This window comes from Columba livia, chromosome 5 (assembly GCF_036013475.1).
Source record: "Columba livia isolate bColLiv1 breed racing homer chromosome 5, bColLiv1.pat.W.v2, whole genome shotgun sequence".
In the NCBI taxonomy this organism is placed as follows: Eukaryota; Metazoa; Chordata; class Aves; order Columbiformes; family Columbidae; genus Columba; species Columba livia.
The window spans coordinates 65,878,397-65,900,464 of record NC_088606.1 but is presented as its reverse complement, the minus strand read 5'-3'; the positions used below and the strand labels follow the sequence as shown (position 1 = coordinate 65,900,464).

Here is a 22,068-nt window from a genome sequence, read left to right as displayed (position 1 = left end):
TTTTCATGTAGTACAACTAACACCAGCATATTCGGCAAGAAGTGACTGGACAATTGTTTCAAGAAGATCTGACTTAATTTCAGCCTTTCTCTGGAGATTTCTACACCTCTGCTGTTTGAGAGCCTTTTGCCAACAATAGAGAAGATGCCCAAAGGAGAAAACTAAGGCTCGCTATTTCAATTTAATCACAACAGTTAAGTCCAAATGCTCATCTTCTCTTAAATGCACTATTTTGCCCACCTGTATCACAGTATTTAATCAGATAAACTTCCATCAAGGACAAAAGTCCCCTTGATATGAAAAGAGTTCAGTGTGAAGAGACAGATTGATTTTGTGATTAGTCTGGATAAAGGCTGAGTAAGTGTCAAATTAGGACCTAATACCAGATTCCAGGTGCACTTTTAATTCATCAGTGTTTCAGAGACATATCTGAAGTTGTGCTTTGGAAGATGAGCAACAGACGCAGTAGGACACAAACTCATATGGCCCCACACCAACAAAGTCAGGAACATGTCGGGATGGTTCATCTCTCAAAAGTTTATTTTATTGAAGAGGGAGACAGGAAAACTGAGGGCTTTAGGTGAGAGTCTAGAAGGGAGAGTGGAAAACTGTTGAAAAGAGCATTGGTAATTACACTGGGACATTTAAAAGATTGATCAACAGCGCTGCCAAACCCAGCTGCAAGGATCAAGACTGAAAGCCACTGAGGAGAGTGCAGTGGCCCCACAGATGTCACTGCTCCTTGGATCCTTGGTGTGACACAGGGCCAGACGTCCCAAAGCATCGCATCCTTCTGGCTGCGCTGACAACAAAGGTGTCACCCACTGGACAGCGTCAGGTATTCCTGATGCTTTTCAAAGCTGCGGAAGGACTTGTCCCTGGTATTCAGATGTGATTACAGCAAGCTGAACAAAAAAAGAAGAAAGGAGGTGGCAGGAAGGAATATAAACCTCAAGAGGCATTAGCTTGTTTGCCGTGTTTAAGAATACATTTGCTTGAGTGCCTGTGAACAAGAAAGCAGGCACAGCTGAATAGTAGGCTTAAGGAAAGTCAGTTTAGCTTCAGAAGAGGCTGTACATACACTGATCAGATCTTACCCCTGAAAGACATAATCAAACAACGGTGTGAGCGTGGAAGACTTCTGAATGTGCTAAGTGCACCATTAGAAAACACAACACCTATAGTGGGGATACTGGTGACACAGAGGTACTGGGGAGATGACAAAGAGAGATTACTGGTAATGACAGATGGAGAAGTTACTGAACCCACACAGTGGAGAGATGCAAATCGCAACCGTAGTGCTTTTATGATAAGGATTTCAACTCAGAAGGTAATGGTTTGGGACCATTAGTTCACATACCGTGGCTCTACCTGACAGACCTCAGGTGCTAATGGCTTGTCCTGGTGACAACAGGGTTGCATCACCCCAGATGTCCTGGGACATCCAGATCACCAGGGTCTTTGTGAGCACCTGAAGACTCCCCACAAACCTCTGATGTGCTTTCTGCTCAGTGTATGACATTGTACTTCTGTTCAGAAGGCTATGAAAATGTTAAGTGGAACATCATATGTGAGTTAACCACACAGTGAGGTTCATTCTCTATGCACAGTGACCACTTTCATGTGTTGTTACAAGAAGAAAAATAATGTCACACAACCAGATCATCTTGGAAGAATTAATAACATTAGTATGTTCAACACTAACCTGGAAGACAGGCCAATAGTTTGTAGATCTCTTGAGAGTGACAATCTGGCAGGGAATTTTCCTCATCTATAAGAAATCATTGACATTTCACAATGTCTGTCTCATTCTGCTCAATTAATACCTTTTTCTTAAAGCTTCTTCTAAAAGCTTTTTCTCTTGTATTACAAAGAGATAATTCTCATCTTCACTTGCTTCCCCAGAACCTTTCGCAAATACTTTCTGCATTGTCAACCTTACCAGCAGCACCTTCTATGCTTACCTGTACAAATGTGTATGCAATGTATATTTTCAAATATACATTTCAAATATACATTTCAAACTTAGGAGCCACTCTTTTTTTCAGTGACAGAGTGGTGTTTTTGCAGAGTGAAGTTGCAAAGTGGTCTACACAGCAAGTCACAAGTTTGAGACTTGGAGCAGAAATCTGGTCATGAATTTGGTTTGGGATTTATTGCTCGGCAACTTGGAGCACAGCGAGTCAACAGCTGGCTCTCTAGCCAAAACACGCTGCCAAACAGAGAAAAATTGTCATGGTAACAGCGTTAGAGCACAAATTGCAATGGCACTCTGGTCTACTGAGGGAATTCCTAAGTGGTACCACAGTAAAAATTATGACTAATAATAACCAGTAATAGTAACTATTGCTACTACTAATAATAGCAATAATTATATTTATACTATAACAACAGCGAGATATATTTGGCTAGTATTTGGTGACTCCAAATTGCTCTTTAAACACGTCTGGCTGATTTCTTATAAGCTCTCTGCTGAGGTATTGCAGTTACTCCAGCAGTGTAGGGTTAGTCCATGAGCAGAGAAGTTCTGTATGCCCCTCTCTGCAGCTAATGGAAATGTCTTTCCTTTATTCCTAATCATCACAGGAGCTTATATACTGTGTATATATATATATATATATGTATTTAGTAATATGCAACTTTGACATAAATGAGTGTAGTGTTGGCTATGGAAGTGCTGAAGCCCCTGGAGGAGCAGGAGTGTTGGATACAAACCACTGCAGCTCCAAGAGGGAAGAATTCCTGCAGCCACTTCCCCACCGTCATTGAATCATGATCTGATGTATTTGGGAACTAACTCTGCAGCCTTTGTTCAGGTTGAGCTGAAAGCACCATAAAGCATGAGAATAAGTTGCAAAATACACCCCAGTTTTGGTAAAAAACAATGGCAATTTGCAACTGTTAAATAATATACTACAACAGTACAAGGTTTGTTCCCATGAACCTGAATTATCATTGCACTTGCACCTGAGCTGCTATAGGATGAGTTTTGCAGTAGCTTTTTTATTTACGCTCCATAATTTTCCTTCTGCAATTTAGGGAAAATACTGTGGTGATGGGGGAGAAACTTTCTAAGCTCTGCAAAAAGGTGGAACACACTTACCAGCACCATTCTTCTCCCTTTCTTTATCCCTCCCAGCTCCACAGCAGTGGCCCCAGATAAACCCCTTCCTCGGGCAGTGTGAGAAAAAACAGATGAGTTTTAGGGGGAAAGGAAAGGAGGAGATCCAACTGCAGGTGTAACACATCCCCAGATTGCAATATGTGTGTTATGGATGATACTGCTTGCCTCTTCAAATGCTGAAAGTGAAAACAGTCACTACCACCAAAAATAACATTAAATCATTTTGGCAGCAGTTCAGCAGGGACTTCCAGGCAAACAAACAGCATAGCTTTGAGGCTCTTGCTCCCTCTGACACCTTCCAGTCCTCAGCCAGTGGGATTTTACTGGGGCCACAGGCCAGCATGCCATGAAAAACACTGCTGAGCCAGGCTTTCCATCTGTCCTCTTAGTGTAAAATAGAGTCAACACCAATAAATGCCCAACTTCACAAGGCTCCCTTGGTTGACAGGATCTTTAGGACTGAATATCTCTCCAAGATTGGCTTTGGTTTGACATGGTGCCCTAGTCCTGCCATAATGTCGTGACCAGCTTCAGCTCCCCTTCTACAACCACCATTCTTGTGTGGAACAAGACATGACCTGCCCCATCCTCTTCTTATAACCAATATATAAATAGATAGATGCCCTTCATCCACTTTGCTATCTTGGCCAATAAAGACTAAATAAAGTTGACCTGACTGCAGTAATGTGTAGTTACAGCGTGTAGAAACACTATTGAAAACTAGAAGCTGCCTGAGCATGTTGGAAGACAAGTCAGTTCAGTGGGTTATTGTGTTTGCTGTTTTGTCCTGTTTGTGGTCTGATGATAACTGAAGTCTTAGACTGATTTATTTCTTTTTTCAGAAAAATAATAATGGGAATGATAATAATATGTACAGTGTCATAGATGATAGGAGTGGTATTTTACAGTAAGGGCTATTGTATTATTATGCTCCTTTGTTTTCCAATCCAAGAAATAGTCCTAAAGACTCCAATGCTGCTTATTTTTTCTGAGTTCCTGTATTTGAACTTCAAGTGACAAGTAGCCTCCTAGTATACTGGTCCAACAACTCTCAGGAATATAAATTTACAATTTAAATAGTGAAAGGAAGGGGAAGAAGAACACAGATTAATTTTGAAAGGATTTTTTAATGACAGAGTCCTTTTTCACCCAAATACTGTTAGCAAATCTATTTTCTATCCCCTGAAATAAGTGGATATTCTGAAAACTCCTGATCATTTTATAATATCTCATTCCAGCATTATGAAGTTTCATTAAGGTAGCCAAAAATCTTTGTTTTGCGATTCCAGAGTAATGTTAGAAGGTCATGGATGTACTGAAATCGGCCCCTCTGATTTTTCCTGGTTCTTTATGTACTGAAATGAATTGTGTGCAGCTTGTCCCATGCTGGTCAATGGGAGCTCTGCCGTGCTCCTTTTGTGGCGGAGGGCGTGCTTCAGTGGTTATTATAAGACTGTAAGACTTTGGGGTTCGCAGGGCTTTTTCTGGCCATGTCTCTGACTGAGTGGAATATTTTGTGACTGTATATAGCACGTGGCAAATAGCACAGCAGTGACTGCACAGCACTGTCTGAATTCCCATGGCAGGGATTTTTCACTTCAATATGTGTCATTCCCATCCCACTGCCCTGATTCCAACAGCTCATGTGTATATCCTCCATTCCCATTATTATCAATAATAATGCACATGGAGATTCATATCAAATGAATCATCCTGAATTGGTTTGCTCTTAACATGAAAACAATGTCTCTAGTAGGCATTGGACTTCCCATAAGCTCTGCTTCTTTCATTTTTACCCCATTATTTCAGGAAGTTATGTGGAAATGAGTGAGAATAGAGTTTAGTTCAGTACCTTTCATGCAATAATTTATCCATTTTTCCAGTACTAGTAGCAAAGTGAAAATGTTGGAGCTGTGGGACATGTTCTGCTTGCCTGTGACAGCTAACAGGTTTTAGATGACCACACTGTTGCACTCAACATTTGGAGGACATACATATTCAGGAAGGAGACCTGGCTTAGTCCCAAGTGGTTTCCAATCCACCAATGAAGGGAATGGTGGGTTAGTCCTGGGAAACTATTAAGAATACCACAGTCTTCATTCTGTTGTTTTCTGCCTGGTTTAAGCCTGTTTTGTTTTGTTTTGTTTTCTAAAGGCAATATTTAAAATGGTAGTTTCAAGTTTACGTTTAACTCATTCGACATCTTAAAATAAAAAGCAGTTCTAAGCGAGGTAAGTTTCTAAGCTAATTTCCTGGGGATGTCTTCCCACAAAACACATTTGCAATATGGAAAATGTACATTCTCTTGGTCCAAATATAAACATATTTTGAAATGCAATAAAAAAATTGTAAAATGAATGTTCATTGCTGAAAGCTGAGGACATTGCGTGGCTTCACTGACCTTCTTTCATCTGCAGGAACAAAAGTAGACCCTGTGAGGAACGGACTCTTAGAGCAGTACTATCACACCAGGAATCATCCAACAGGAGGTAAGTAATCTCTCTTTTTTTCTTTTGCTTGTTTATTTTTCAACCTGCATCTGTTAGTTCTTGTAATGCTGATGTTACTGTAGCTCTTGTAGCTTTATTATTGAAGTGAGAAAGATGGAAGAGAAATTGAAGTAATACTAAAATAGTTGACTAGAACAAAGTTGTTCTGAGCCTTGAATGACAGAAGGAATTAAATGATTAAGATAAAAATCATGCAATGCTGTATGCAATCTCCACAGGTTTTTGATTTCAAGGAGATTTTTCTGGGCAAGGATCATTCAGGCAAAACTTACTTACTTAGGTCTTGTGTGATCCAAACTTGGAGCGAGAACTGGCTCCCATAATAATCTATAAGGCCTGTTATTAAATAGCATAAAGAGAGTCAGTAACAAATGTGCCAAAATCTAAGACAAATCTACTAGACAAGTCTGTTGAGAGATTACTGATGCATCTGTTGACAGATAACCTGTTTTACACACTTCTGCAATATGCTTCTTAGCTATGTATCTGGCTTCTTACCTTTTTCCAAATGCTTTGAAGGGGAAGAAGTTGCACTTAGCCTAATTATTACTGCTGTCACTACTTCCAAGCAACACAGAATTTGATGGCTAACCTCCGTGCTGGTCGGTGTTCAAGCTCTAGAGTTGTTACCTGTCTACACTTCACAGTTTGCAGTTTACTTTTCAAAAACTGACTCAGGAAACCGTGCGGTTGTTTCTGGCTGACTTCATCAGGAGTGATGTAGTGCTGAGCTGGGTACTTGTCTGAGCGAGCTGTCTGTTAACCTGTGTTTTCAGGTTTTCAGGGCCTTTTTTTTTGCCAGAGTGCAAGCTAAAGTTTTGGCTTTTCCCAACACCACTGGTAGTTATCAGGAAAGAAGAATATTTAGAGAGGTTTCAGGCCATCTGTGTTCTGATCCCCACAGCCCATGAGGGAGCATGGTGTGGTGCTCATCCAACATCAAAGGACCCAGATATGTCTCCTGGTGCAGGTGAGTACCATGGTCCTGCTGTCCTTGGGGTCAATGTCAGCACTGTAGGTTCTCTGCACACTGTGCCACGTTGGCCAAGCTACTTGTCTAGAGAACCCCTACCATAGTAATTCATCAACCCCAATAGATCACACAGGTCTTCTACAGCCTCTCTGGTCTTGAGTCCCTCTCTGCCACTGCAGATGTACATGAAGACATCTCATCTGATGGCAGCATATCTGCCCCTCACTGCCCCGGCGAGTAATGGGTTGGTAAGGAGGGTAGCAACATCCAGATCATGGAGGTGTTCTGAGGATACGACCATTCAGCTACTCAGAGGACTCAGACCTTGCAGTGATGAGCACCGCGAAAAGTCCGAGGGTAAACGAAGGAAAAGAGATATCCGTTTGTTTCATGGTTGTGACACTAAAGGTCAACTGGAAAAGCTAGTCTCCTTCATGCTCGGAGAGGTTATGAATTGTACAGCTGTGTCCATATATGTTCTGACAGATTGTAAGTGGTGCTTTGCTGGGAAGTTCTAAAATTCAGCAATACACGTCATTTGCTTACAACAGCCAGTTTTCTTCACATTAGCCACCGGTAAAAAATGATTCATACAAAAGAGGCCACATGTTGAACAGACCCGTGTAAACCAATTATGCTGCACTCAAAGTCAGCTAAAACATTCTCACACAAAAAGTTAACTTAAGCTACTATTTCCCACAATAATAATAATAAAAATAAGCTTAACAAACACTTACCCTGATTCTCAAAACTCATTTTCTATTATGTTTCCTTTTACCAGTTTTGTTTGGCAGAGTGTCAAGCAATATGTCAGCAAAAGTATGTGTGCCATAATCTGACAAAAGGAAAAAAAGTATATTTTTAGTTTTAAAATGTTTATAATTTCAACAGGTAAAAAGAATACAGGACAAGGAAGAACAAAATAGCATATGCAGAAATGTCAGCAATGAATATGAAAGTATAAGCATGTGAGTTTTAACGTCAGAATGAGCCTGGCTGGGAACTAAGTTTTCTGAAAAAGTCCTACATTAATAATTGCAACCCTCTGAACATATTTCTCCATCTAGGTTCTTAGCAGATCCCCCACAAAACTTGAGTTTAAACTTCATGAGGATGAGGGCTGTGAAGCTATGGCAAGACCCTGGGACATGACTGCTCTCAAAAACAATCTGGTTTGACTGATGACTTCCTGGGACATTTCTGTTGTCCCATCCCTTTGAGTCCTGCTCTTCAATAACACAAAATCCAATGATATTCCCGAGGATTCCTCAGATCCTCCATGTTCTCCACTTGTCCCGCCACCCCACAGAAATGCATCTCAGGCTTCAGGAACGGGTACCAATCACAACATCAGTGAAAAATTCCACTTAGGGCTGCTAATTTCTCCCCTAGCTGGTTTTCACAACATTGCTCCCCAAAACTCATTTTCATGCCAGCCATAGTTCACACATTCAAGTAAGTGCTGGCACCATAAAGGTGACTGTAGAAGATCCATCAGACAGGACACATCCTTCAGCCCTGCAGTTAAGGTCTGAATGTTGTTTAGTCATCCTTTACCCTGAATGTGAGTTCCATAAAGGGCATTTGTTTCTGTAAGCCTGTCATCTTGTCCCAAGGATGGAGAAGACAGTAGAACAGCTACAGAAAAGAGAGACTAGTGGAAAACAAGAAGCACATGCAACAAAAAGATCTGATAACAGAGCAAAAGCTGATGGACCCTAGAAAACTATGGGAAATATGGAGCAGTAGTGACAGTAGAGTTGGGAATTTTTGCTGTGAGGATTGAATACTGAAGGAAAGGCATGGAGCAAACATGTAGCCTGCAGAAACAGGGAGAGAAGCAGAGGGTTTCTTCACCTGAGAGCTGTTCATATGTCAGTCACTGACAAGGACCAGCAAAACAATGAAATAGTCTGTGATGACCACATCAGGTTGCTTGGCGAATGGCCTCGGGTCTCCCAGAGGGTCACTATCACCACACCACCACCTCACACCTTTGAGCTGATGTTGCAGGAACAGCAATGTTGCAGCTCAAAAGCAATAAACTAATAAAGCTCAGCAGCTGAGAAAAAGGCTGCTAAGACGTTGAATGTAGTTCACAGAAAAACAAATGTCTGTGATTTGATCTTCCAGTTGGAGCTCCTTGGTGCCCATCTCTGCAGCAGTGGGTGTATATGAGCAGCAGAGTCACAAGCTGGAAGCATGAACTGCGACATCTAAACCCCCGAAGCTCCACAGGTGGATGTAGTCATGTCTTCTCTGACCTCTGCTTTATACAGAGATGTACAAGAAGCAGAGGGGGCAGCTGTTGAAAAAGTCCATACCCATCACAAGCAAAATGACACCCAGTCCTCCCACTGATTCAGTCCAAATACACTGGAGAGAGGTTATTGGTGCCTTTGTTGTTTTCCCAGCATTGTTGCTGCCTGCTGCTATACTCCACTGCCCTTTTCCAATATATAACACTGCGACATCACTCGAGATAATAAGGTTTTGATCATGGCAAGACGCTCACAACAGCAAACAGCCCAGGCACACAGAGATCAAATAGACCAGCTGCAAACAGAGAAAGAGAAAAAAACAGAAGTGCATATGACTCACTAGCTCGTGTGTGGGTATGTGTGTTATGCAGGCGGCAGGGGCTGGATGGCGAAGGTCTCCCAGCGACCCCGGCCATGTGGGGCTTGGGCCCCCAGCACCGCGCTGCATTCCAGCCGGTTCCTCTCCCGGGACCACTCTTGCTCACACAGAGAGGCAGCCAGACGTGAACGTGAGAAAGCTTGCTCAGGCGAGTCCATTCTGCAGATCGCTCGGTAGTTGTCTTCCAAAATCATCATAATTAAAAGGGGCGTGCGCAAAGGGGGAGCTGGGGTGCGGGCTTGCTTTTTTACCATGTCTTCATAGCATGCAAACATGGTGAAAGGGATTCTTTCCTAACAATATACTTCTCCATGCCCCTTCCAGTCCACTCCCCATCCTTCCAGATCAAAGGGTCTCAGTACAATATTTGCCTTCAGCAGTAAAACTCACGAGCAATCTCTTTCAGGGTCATTTACATGTGTTTACTGGGGTTAATAAATATGTAAATTGATTTTTAAATTGTGGACCTAGACCACTTTAGAGATCTAGACACAGAGCCACATTTGGATGACTGCTCTGCCAGAGCAATTGCACAATAATTTCAATGAAGTCATAAAGATATTCCAGATTCCTCCTTCTTTTTCCCTTTTTCTTTCAGAATATGTGATATGGGGCTTGAATCTGGGTGTGGACCCAAATTTTGTGAATCCTTTCTTCTTTTTTATACTTTAAGCCCTGAGGAATTTGGAAAGCAGAGCTGTCTGAACTGTGACATCCCCATATGCTTCCTAGGGAACAGACCCAATACAAAGATAAAGACATTTTACCTGTTAATATTTAAATTATTACTCTGAAAGAGTGTGTGACACAAGGCATAGGAGACACACAGCAGTGGCATGATATGAAAGATTCAGAAGAATTAATTACACAAAGATCTGGAGACACCCAGCTCCCATTCACTGCATGAAAGGGGTTGGCACATTGGAGGGTCAGTTCCTGGGTGACACAGTTTCATCGGCTTCTGTGGGGAATATGTTGCTTTGATGGTTTCCTATGACAATAATTTCCAATCGGAAATGTCTGCATTGCAGAACAAAGACCCTGAAGGTCAGCAGCTTCCACCTGCTGTTTACACCTGTTGCAAATTGAAAACGCTGCAGTTCTGCTTTGCTTTCATCTCTTTGGGCTTTTCTCAGGTACGAACAACTCAGTGATCAGAGGGCTTTGAAGCATCAGGACTAGTGTTTCATAGGTAGACTGTGCACAAGCTCGCACACACATGAATATGTAAAATTGGAAAGCAAAACCAAACCTCATAATTTTGTTCTTAGTTGGAAACTTGTTGCTTTTCCTCTCAGAAAAGCTCATTTGAAGCCTTCATGGAAAAAGTGTCATTTAATTCTGTAACAAGTTCAGGAATAAACTTGTAGAAATGTCCCTTATTAATCAGTGATACGTGGCTATGTAATCTGATGTTCTGGTTGCTCTCTCTAATCATTTAGGGCCTGATCTTACCAACTTATGGACTCACAGCCTAACAGGCATTTTAGGACCCATTTCCTCACATCCCAAAGGGATGAAGGCACCACAGCTCACTGGGCCTCCAGCACACACCCCTAATTTCAAGAGCCATCAGGCTTTCACATTCACAAGACTAAGGCCTCTGAGTTTGTGCTTTTTTGGGTCAGGGACAATCGCTGTCAGTAGCAATGAGGTTGAGCAGACCTGGCCCAGATCCTTCAGCTATGGGTGTTGGACCACACTTGTGCTGCAGGAGCAAAGCTACTGGGTAGCTGTGTTGGCAGAACGCCACTCTTTGGCCTTATCCTTCAGAGGGTAAATCAGCTTAATCCCAAATTCATCCACCGCCGTTTGCTAACAGCAAATCATTCAGGTTTTGAAGAGAGGTGGGATCACGCTCTTCTATGGACCCTGGGGAGGGACAAGGTGTCCAGCGCAGCCCTTGCAGAACAGGGCAGTTTCCAAACTCGTGAGCGCACAGCCCTTTCATCCAGAACTGATCCATGGGGCTTGTCAGGTGTAAGAGGGGTCTGCATGGATCTGATGCAAGCAGAAACGTAGTAAATATCTGTGCATTTGACCTCAATGCATTCACCAGCCTGTAAACCTCCATAGAGAAAATAATCTAAATTCTGCTGTGTTTAAACACACACAAACAGAAATTAACTTGTTTGATGTTGAGACAAAACTACACCTAGGAGAGCTTTACCTCTATAACACCAGATCGCAATCACCCAGAAAGCAGCGGCCGTCTCTTTTCCATCCTGAGAGGTGTGGTAAGAGAAACACGCACACACACACAGTGTATATGCACCTCACAAGAAGAAATAAAAGCACATCATCTAAGTTTGCTTAGGTTTAGCGAAGGTCAGAGATTTTCGCACCTAGGTGAGCTGTCATCTGGCTTGGGGCAATTCTCTTTTCTCTCGCATCCTTTGCTGGAACAGCAGGAGAGCTTTAGTGCCATGAAAGACTAAACTGTCCTCAGGCTATAAAGGGCTTGAGTCACAAACCACTTCCCCCAACACACACAGAGTTTTCTATTAATTCAGGACCTTCCAAAACTGTCCTAATGTCTCCTCACCTGTTGGTTCTGAAAACCTGTTGAGGGTCAAGGCTTAAGTTAAGGGAGGTGACAAAACATATGGGATTTGCTCTAAACAAAGTAGTTCTAGACTGATGTGGTCAGAACTTCTCCTACTTTTAAGTACTGAGCTTCATTTCCATGAACTTAAACCAAAGGAAGTAGTTGCCTAAGAACAACTGCATCATTGAGACGCAACAGTAATATCTAAGTGCATGCATACCAAAGAGTGGAAAATAATCATATCATGAAAAAGCACAGCAATAGTGGCATGAACAGGCAGCCTCTAAAGCTCAGAAATAAATTCTTGTCACTACAGCCCCTATCAGTACAGTGACCAAGAGGGAGCTGCACATGTCTTGTTCTCCAGAGCAATGCTGTGCTCTCTGGTTTCTTAAAGGGATTTTTAGAATCGAAAATATTATGACCACTTTTGAGCACATGCAGCCTCTTTAAATGTTTTCCTCTTTATTAAAGCCTTGGCCCTTTGTTATTTTTTTTTTTTTCTTGCAAGTTATTTCATTTTTCATTTCTTAAACCTCCCATGCAACAACTATTTTGGCTTTTAATGAAGGGAATTTTTCTGCATCCAGCAAACTATAAACCATGTCGCTTGGATACAGCAAAAGCTGAAATTCCACAGATTTTGACAAAGTCATACATTGTGTTGTGGAGAAAGTGTGCTGGGCATTCTTTGATATTTGTGTCCTGCATTAGCATTTGTAACAAGAAAGAGGAAGAAAGGGGAAAGTAAGAGAAACAGAAGAAAGAAAGAGAGAGAAATAAAGAGAGAAAGAGAGAAAGAGAGAAGGAGAGAAAGAAAGAGAGAAAGAAAGAGAGAAAGAAAGAAAGAAAGAAAGAAAGAAAGAAAGAAAGAAAGAAAGAAAGAAAGAAAGAAAGAAAGAAAGAAAGAAAGTAAGAAAGAAAGAAAGAAAGAAAGAAAGAAAAAAAGAAAGAAAGAAGAAAGGAAAAGAAAAGAAAATAAAGGAACAGAAAGGAAAAGAAAGGAAAAGAAAGGAAAAGAAAGGAGAGAGAATGAAGCTGCTGTGATGAACGCAACATATGACCTTTTCTTTTTGAAAGTTCGTGCTGTCCCTCTTGTTTAGCACTAGTGCTGCTCACCCTTTCTCTTCAAGACGCTTCGGAGTTGTTAAGCATCTAGGGGTGATAATTTGACTTTCAGCTAAACCGGAGGGCTGCAGCAGACAGCAGTAGGTGGTGATGTAATAGGTACCAACGCACATGGATATATAAATATCGTGGCTAGGGCTAAAGCGCTATGGCTGAGCAGCTATAGAAGAAGATCAGCACTTCAGACAAGACTCCTGGAGTTGAGATCAAGTTCAGAAGCTCTTGCTCCCGGGATTTTGCTCTCCATGCAGCCAGCTCAGGGAAACCGCAGATTCTCGGGGGACTGAGCGCGGGGCTCCCTCCCTCCCCCGTCGCCTCGCTTTTTTGGGTTTTGTTTTGGTTTTTTGTTGGTTTTATTTTTTTTTTCTCCCCCCCCCCTCTCCCCTTCCCCCTCCCGCCCCGCTTTGACCTCGGTATAAAGTGGGAGCTGGGGGGTGAGCGTATTTTCGGAACGACCGCCCGGCGGCCCGTGGCTCCTCGCCCCTAGCCGGGATGCCTCTCCCCGCGGCGCTGCTGCCAGCGCTGCTCCTGGGGTTGCTGTGGCCGGGGGCGGTACGTGGCCGGTCCCCCCCGGGTCACCTCTCGGTCGGGCCCCGCCAGCGCCGCTGGGACGCTGCTCTGTTCGCCCGTTCCGTCGCTCGCCTCCCGGCCGAGCGCCGCGACGCCTCCCGCGACGGCGACTACCTCCTGGGCATCAAACGCTTGCGGCGTCTCTACTGCAACGTGGGCATCGGTTTCCACATCCAGGTCCTGCCCGACGGACGCATCGACGGGATCCACAGCGAGAATCGCTACAGTAAGCAGGAGACGACCCCCGCGGTGGGGCAGGTGAGCCGCTCCGCGCCCGCGGAACCGCCCCCGAGGGCGGTTCCGCGGGCGCGGAGCGGCTCACCTGCCCCGGAGAGCTGTATGCTCCAAAGGGAGGGTGGGTGCATGGCAGACCCCTAAAAAGTCCGACCGCCCACGGCACCGCGGTGCTGCCCGCCTCGGCTCCCCCGAGGGTGGCGGGCGCCGGGGGTAGCGGGGTGGTGGCGGAGCTCATCGGGCGCTCCGGGGGAGCTTATGGGCGCTGTTCAGAGCCGTGCTGTCCCCTTGCCGCCGGCCAGGCATCAGGTGTTGGGGTTACCTTAACATCTGGAGGATCTGCCGTTCGTGGGCTGCCCACTCCAAGCAGGGGCTGGGAAGAGCTCAGCCAGGGCCCAGCTCTCCCCCAAACTTGGAAAGTATCTGCTGGGGACTTAACCCTGTGGCCCCATGACTCTGATATCCAACTGAAACAATAAGATCCTGGGGTGGTGGGATATAAGCTGCATGATGACAAATGTTTCATTTGCCCTAAGCACACTCTGGCTTATTTTAACCTCGGCTGCACAGGAGGATGCCTGGGGGCAAAGTAAAAATAGATACTTAGCTAAAAGAAGAGAGGTCTCAGCATGGGGCATGGGGCAGAACATTGAGCGGGAGGCTGGGGTTCTGTGGCCACCCACAACAGTGCTGGCTGTGCTCAGCATGGGGCGGGGGGACGACACCATACTGGAGGTAGGAACCTCTGGGTGAATGCAGCATTGACACCACACACTCCTTCAGGGCACAGGCCTTTGTCCCCCTGATTCCCGTGTGTCCTGTGTAGGTCTGCTGGAAATCTCCCCCGTCGAAAGAGGAGTGGTGAGCATATTTGGTGTTAGAAGTGGACTCTTCGTGGCCATGAATAGCAGAGGCAAACTCTACGGATCTGTAAGTAGCCACCAATTGTGTGCCTGGGGAGGGGACCATGGTCAGCTGGGGTGACAGGTGTGCATGGTGCTAGAAGCTAACCAAGCCCCATCCTTGCCCCTCCTGGGTCAGGCAACACTGAGCAGCCCTTGCTACCTTCCCAACAGAAGGCTGGCTTCATACTTCTTTGGTTCTCCTATAGAAACTATAGTCACCCAGCCATGGCTACCCATCTTGCCTACACATCAGACAGAGTAGTCTCCTGTGTGGCAAGACCTCAAGCCTCAGTTCATATCTTTCTTATAGTTGAGTATAAATAGCCTTAAGCAAGTATGGCAATCGCTCACTCCATCTCTCAGAGGATACTTGAACTTGTGATCAAACAGGGCCCCACAAATGGTCCTTTATGATGTGATGAATCAGTGCCTGTCACATACCTGTTGATCACTCTTTGATAATGCTCTTGATAGGATTGTCTGTTCCCATGACAGTTCAGCATCCTCAGGGTTTGAACTTACAAGAAGGTAAATCTATTAGGAGACAATAAAGACCTTTTTTTTATATATTGAATATTTGGAAAGGATAGAGGCATCTTATTAAATTTACTTGAGGTGAACAATAACAGTGCATGTCTTTGCTCTTGCTGAGCTATCCTTCTGCTTTTGAGTTCACCCCTGTATTCAGTTATTCAGTGACTGGAATTATTTCAAACCCATGTTCCTGGATGTCCTTCCTTACCCATGGCTTTTCAATTTCATGTTTCTCAGGTATGGTTTAAAAAATTTGGGCTGAGAAAGAGCCAAATTGTGTCAAAGTTAACTAGGGCATTTTCACATGATTGAAGTCATGAAGCATCCAGAATTATTTTCTCGGGCACCAGTCCTGTTACAAAGGATTTTGATTTATATTAAAGCCAGGCAGAATCAGTAACCAAAGCGCAAGAGCTCCCTTTGCATCATTTCTTATGAAGACCTGCTGCTTTGGTGTCCTGGATAAAGTAATTCCCAGGGGAGCATTCAGCTTGACAGGCTGAGACCTCTCTTACAAAACCCTAGGCTTTTGCTCAATAATAAGAGATGAGTTCATTTGTTAGTCTCTAGATAACACCACACTTCTAACACCTGTCCCTCTTTGTACTTACTTGCAAACGATACCTCTCCACTGGAAGGATGCCTTTTGTCAGCTGCCTTTTTCTGATCTGTTCACATAAGTGAATCCAAGCCCTTCGACTTTAAAGAAGCAGAAAACACTGTCCACTCTGAGTATCTTTAAGATACTTCCTCTTCCTCAAACAACATGAGGACTTTTCAGAAGCCTCTCAAACCACTGATTGCTGGTAGGATAGCTGAGCACATAGATGAGCTGGGCAGCAGAATTGGGCTTGGGCCTGACCCCACCGCAGCTCTGTTAAAATGTGCCCCTCTCCCTCGAGAGTGTGCACAGAGCTCCGGGTGTCCTTCCCACCTTTAGGGGTGCCTGGCCTGGCCACAGCATCCTTAAAGATCCTCTGAGTCCTGTTTGAAGCTTCCTTTGGGTGACCACTTCAAAAGGTTACTAAGTGGGGGGAGTCAGCCGCACGTTTCCCTGCAGCACACCTTCTACACCTGGCAGCAAGAATATTTCCGCACCTGATGTTTAAAATTCCTTCCCTCTCATTCTTTCCTTTTCATTTCAGACTCATTTCAATGACGAGTGCAAATTCAAAGAGATTCTCCTGCCAAACAACTACAATGCTTACGAATCCAGGATTTATCCCGGGATGTACATAGCCCTGAGCAAAAATGGAAGAACAAAGAAAGGCAATAAAGTGTCTCCCACAATGACAGTGACACATTTTCTTCCTAGAATCTGAGACATCTCCCTTCAGACCTACCTCAGTACAGGGGAAGACGCAGAACGCATTTGGGGAAAAGAAACATGGTGCACTTTTACTGGAGAGTTTTATGCAAGAGTAGGTGTAAGATATTTAAGTTAATTATTTAAAATCTGTATATATTGCCACAAAATTTATTTATAGTTCAGATTTAAAAAAAACCCAAACCTCCTGAAAACAAAACAAACCTCCAACCCAAGGTATTTCATTTCATGGTGCAACAGTAGAATCCTTCTGCTTTGTGGTTTATTTAATTCATTTCTAAGTTATCACAGGTGTGCTGCTACTCCGTGTCCTAAACCAGGTGAAACTCAATTCCTGCATTACGATGTTTTGCACTGTTTGTGTGTTGTGCGGTGTCTACAGTTGTGCGCGTGTTTATGTGTTTGTTTGTTATGGTGCCTTCATTGTCTTCTGTGTGTTTTCCAAACCCCCGTGACTCCCCAAGCAGCTCTTGGCCCGGGAGCGGTGGCGGAGGTGCCGGCTGGGATGCCAGCACGGAGCCACACACAATGCCTGACCCCTTTGTGCCGCGCTGCTATTCCATCGCAACAGGATCGGTTTACCTCAGTACAGAAAGAGCGGTGCTGAAGAGCTACCCCACAAATCTGTTTTTAGATCTGCCAGTGCTGAACTTTGAACTTTTCTGCAGTCAGTCTTAGAGCTGACGGGCAGGAGAGAGGTTTAAACCCCTATATAAACTCAGCAGGGTTGTTTTTTCTTGGTTTTTTTTTTTTTTTTTTCAATTTAGGAGCGTACGATCTTTTCTGGCCCTTAATTGAAGCTTATATTCAATATAATTACTTGGCATTAGGCTAGAAAAACAAAAAGTGTCTGTCCCTCCCTCAATGAGCGCACTGTGCAACACGCTGTTGTGAATGAATTAGGTTTTATTCAAATCAAATTCCCTTTCACATTTGGAGACTACATTCATTTGTCAAAGTTTGCGAAACTCTATAACACTCCTAAGTTTTTAAAAGGCAAAAGCTTTTGCTGATTAGTAGAAAACACAAGCTCCACAGAGAGAATTTAGATTGATTGCGAGCGTCTGAGGTTGTTTTGTACTATTTATTATTTTCGGTGCAGTATTTGGAAGGAGAAATATGCTGCTTTTTTTCTGTCTCATTCCCTGACAAAGTTGATTGATTAATTTCTACCTCACTAATTCTCAAAGCCAGTCTCCTAACAAAATCTGCATGGAAGGAAGGTACATGCTCTCCTGCTTGGTCTTACAGTTCTGGAGCAGGGCCTGGGGGAACAACCATCATCCCAAATCTCTCCTTTTTTCCATATGTAGCCAAAAGTATTCAGGATAGAGTTGGTTTCATCCTATTTGAGCCTTGTCACGTTTGAGCTATCTTTACCCCCTGGTTTACTTTTAGTAAGGATAATCATGGTGAAAATATTTGCAGACAGCTGTCAGGCTGCAGTACTATATCGTCATCAAGTAACCCTATATTTTTCTTTATATATTTTGCAAGTGTAACTCATGTGTCTAACGTGATGAAGGGAAAGACAGGCTCGATTATGGGGTAATCACTAAAAGGATCCATTCATCCTTTTTACTTTCTTTCTTTTCTTTAAAAGAGGCATCATCTTTGAGGCATCAATAGGCTGACTGGTAACCAGGACTAACCACAAGTTTTGATGGCTTTAGAGGATGTTTACAGATCATGCTCCAATCTAAACTATTCTTTCTGACTACATGTACATCTGAGTTCAGCTTATTTCTTTACATTCCTACACAAAACCCTTTGTTGCTCTGTAGTGTAATAGACTTGCCTTTATCTTCTACTTATACGTGACCTCAAAGACAATATCTACTCACCAAAGTTCAGTAAGACCAGAGCAGACCAGAACCAGATCTTAAGCCAGCTGCTGTCAAAGCAAAAATAACAATTAAGAAAAAGGAAGCCAAATAATGAGAGAAGGCCTAGAAAATGTCACACCTAAATATTTTTAGATTATTTTTTTCCTGTAATTTGGCGGACTTCTGTACTTTCTATGTTTTCTATATGTGAGTAATTGTTGTGTAATTATCACCACTACCTCTGACAACTGCTGATTTTGTTCCAGATTTCAGACAGCAAAAGCAAATCACAGATATTTTCTCTGGGAATGGTTCTTCTTTGTCACTTTTCACTCCTTTAGATCCACAACCAACGGCCTCACATGAGATACGTTCGGAGGTAGTTGTTGTAACTTTGAAATATTGTGATAAAACCTTGATAACAATGTTACATGGTATGAACTTTCACCATTTACCAGAATCTGTCTGTAGTTTTATACAGGTGCTGTTCAAGACTGTGGTGTATGTGCTGTGCACATTTAAATGCATAATAAATGATAAACGTTTACAACATATGGCCCTCCAGTATTGATTTTACACTCTTTAGAAGGGAATGCATCCTGCAATGGAAGGCAAAAGAAATGCTATTTCACTTTCCCAAAGATCAAGGAGTCTTTGCACCTATGCCAGCTACTTCCCAAATGACAGCCTGGATTTCTTACTCAGCTAAAGTTCCCCCTGCCAAAGCTGGAAAGGGTCCAGGAAAGCCCCAGCTCCATGAGCTCCGTAACAAATACTCCCGCTTGCATCTGCCACACTCTAGCATTCTCACTCGTATTATTTGCCCGGTTATTAACAACAGCAGCTTTTCATGCAGCATTAATGATAGGAGACACAAAGCAGCTTCGGAGTTTAAGGTGCTGGATGTTAATATTACAAGTTAAACCTGATGGGCTTTTTCTTGGCTTTAATGAGTGCTGCTTGCTCCCTGTGAAGCAGGTTTACATGGATGCAGGAGGCTGTAGGATCACCCACTTGATTTGAGATACTGTCTCATTTTACAATGAGTGTTTATACTCATACAAGGGTATAGAAATATGAAGTGTTTTTTAGAGCACCTTGTGGCAAGATCCTTTTCCACAACTTTTACTTATAAAAATGCATATGCACTTGTACAAATATGCGCACACTACTGTCATATCTATCTACTTTCAGTTTTACTCCTGGCTCAACCTCTTCCAAGGATTAGGGAAGGATATGTAACAGAAATGACCATACTCAGCTTTGGTTTTACACATCTTAATCACAAAGGGAGTTTCTCCAGCAAAGGACCATACAAAACAAAACAGAAAAAGCCAAACCCCAAGGTACAGACTTCTCCATTTGATCGCTCTTTTTCCTGTTCCTGCAATGGGGAAAACAATAGATGAGCTGTGAATGTCCAGTGCCCGCACTCTGAGCAAGAGCAATCTCTATCTAAAGTTGTATCAGCTCTATAAATATGCAGCACAGGTGCTTTTTTTTGAACCGGACAAGTATAGCTGTAGTAGGTTTGATGCTCCTATGAATAGAGCCAGAATAAATAGGCAAGCAGATATATATAATAATTGTTCACAATTAACTTTTTTTGTTTAAAATGCTTGTAAACAAAGAACAAACACAAATTTATTTCTGCCACATCTTCCAAAATTACAATAAAAAATTATGGCCAGGGACAAAACTTTGTTTCAGCCTTGGAGAGACCTCCAATTATAATTTTAAGATTGGAGATTGATCCTAAGACTTGTCTCTTAGGAAGGTGAGATTTCAAAGCAGTAGCTTTGCAGGTTAGAGTACCGGCAGTGCACATGGGGTCCTATCTACACAAAACTATAAGGGTCTGCTGCCACCACGGATAGAGCAGCTGGAGATGTCACATAGAACTCTAGAGAAATATTGTTCCTCCTCTGGCGTCACCAATTTTTGCTTTGTTGCTAAGCCAGCTTTCCTCACATTGCCTTTGGAGGTAGTAAAAGAAGTTATTAAAGTTGAAAATTAATTTTAACCCCTAAAAAGTCCCTGATACATCATGTGTTGCATCCTTTCTGAGATCACTGAGAACATCACCATGCTCCAGGCGTGTTCTGTGCTTCTCTACCAAACATTTATCTGCACAGAACAACTAAAAACCTTTCCTGAGGGTGTATTAACTCCTTGCCTGATGGTCCTATGTGTCCTGCAGGATAAAGAGAAGAGCAGCATCACCAGCCTGGCCCCCACCATGCCCCGCTTGCCAAGGGAAGGACAGAGATGAGGTTCCAAGTCCCATCACTCATTTGCAGACTTGCACGTTTTAAATGGCCCGTGCTTAACATTTTCTGACTCATCCGTGACATCTACCAAGTTGTCTGTATCTAATCTGTGCTAATAAAAATCAGCATGACAAAACACTGCCTTGTATATAAATAGCCACAGGTTTCAGAGCGGTCACTGGGTTTATAGTGCCAGATTCGGTTGTTCACACTTTACCACTTGGTTTCCACTGCAGTATATTAACTGACCATGCAAGTGGCCAATTAAAGAGAGTTTGTTAAGGGGTGAGGAGTCTTTTGATAAAGGTTAGCAAGCACTTCAGCAAGAAAGTTAAAAGGAATTCCCTGAAACGCTGCGGCTCCCTTTATATGACACAGAGTATTGCTGCTTGTTAAGCACAGATGAGGAGAGATTGATAAGGTACAAATCCCAACCTGGAGTTTAACAAATTAAACAAAAACAAACTACACAAACAAACAAAAAACCCAAACAAAGCAAACAAACAACATATAAACCTCCAAACCTCAGTTCTTCTTCTACCAAATAATCTAATAGCACAAAATTGAAATCCCTAGCTGCTTTTGGGCAATACAACATGCAAAAGGGAGGCACAGAACTATTTCAGTTTCTTGAGCACCAGCCATGGTTTATGGACTTCAAACAAGGAATATTACACTGAGCTGTGTTTTTTTTAATTGATTAGCTAAAAAGAATAGCTTAATATTGTACCAAGAAATACCTACAGCCAATCACTTGGGGCAGACAACTACTTAATATAAAAGAAGGACTATTTCTTACATTGTAAGTTTAATTATACATTAAAAGGAAGCTGGTAGTGCTGCCTACAGAACTGATTAACTTTTTTTTTTCATTTTTAAGACTACATATTGATGTTTAAAATTCATAAAATTCAGACAAAAGTTTCTGAAAACCGAGCATCATTGGATATTTTTTTTCCTTTTTGTAAGCACATCCAAAAATACTGCAACCCATTTCAGAATAATATTAGAAGATACATCTTGTCCATGCTAAAGACAAACTGAATTTTGAGAACCCTTCCTTAGCAAAGTCTCATGTTGCTAAGGGACCTGCAACCTGGACTGTCCTGTGCTGGGAGCGCAGCAAGTAAATAAAATGAAGAAGACAGTTGCTAATGAACAGAAGGTTTTTGAGGAGCAAATAGTTCAGTGACACACTGGAGACTCAGATGTTAGTGTCACCTGTGCCATCAGGTAACCTGATATGCCAGCACTGTGCAAGACGTGGTCCAGCCCTTCCTTTCTGAACACCCCACGTGACACCATCAAGTGTGGCGAAGATGGTGAGCATCTGAAAATTAACTCAGCTGAAGTTCTGTTGTGGATATAAATGATGAGTAACGACAGGCACTATGAAATATCATCCCAAGAAGGTTTCAACCTGGGCAATTTACATTACTGCACCTTTTGGACACTAATATCTCTGTGCTTCAGCTCTCT

General features: G+C 42.9%; 1 protein-coding gene and 1 long non-coding RNA gene across 3 annotated transcripts; one reads left to right on the top strand and one right to left on the bottom strand.

Annotated features, from left to right (window-relative positions):
- Positions 1-528: 528 nt before the first annotated feature.
- Positions 529-13,764, bottom strand: LOC110365166 (uncharacterized). 2 transcript variants are annotated; one of them, XR_010473174.1, is made up of 5 exons: positions 13,608-13,764; positions 8,465-9,163; positions 7,345-7,442; positions 1,706-1,771; positions 529-905 (listed from the first exon to the last, which is right to left on the bottom strand). It is a non-coding gene; the product is annotated as an uncharacterized LOC110365166 (long non-coding RNA). The 2 variants fall into 2 exon arrangements; XR_010473173.1 differs by lacking the exon at positions 8,465-9,163.
- Positions 11,618-18,859, top strand: FGF4 (fibroblast growth factor 4). Its single transcript, XM_065065538.1, has 3 exons — positions 11,618-13,719; positions 14,554-14,657; positions 16,312-18,859. The coding sequence occupies exons 1-3, from the start codon at positions 13,416-13,418 to the stop codon at positions 16,486-16,488; spliced, it is 585 nt and encodes a 194-aa protein (XP_064921610.1). The 5' UTR covers positions 11,618-13,415; the 3' UTR covers positions 16,489-18,859.
- The last annotated feature ends 3,209 nt before the right edge of the window (positions 18,860-22,068 follow it).

Excerpts from the sequence above, each read along its gene's own strand:
- FGF4 (XM_065065538.1), top strand. The coding sequence starts at position 13,416 with ATGCCTCTCCCCGCGGCGCTGCTGCCAGCGCTGCTCCTGGGGTTGCTG. Across the intron at positions 13,720-14,553 it reads CCACAGCGAGAATCGCTACA|GTCTGCTGGAAATCTCCCCC; the intron begins GTAAGCAGGAGA and ends TGTCCTGTGTAG. Across the intron at positions 14,658-16,311 it reads GAGGCAAACTCTACGGATCT|ACTCATTTCAATGACGAGTG; the intron begins GTAAGTAGCCAC and ends TTTTCATTTCAG.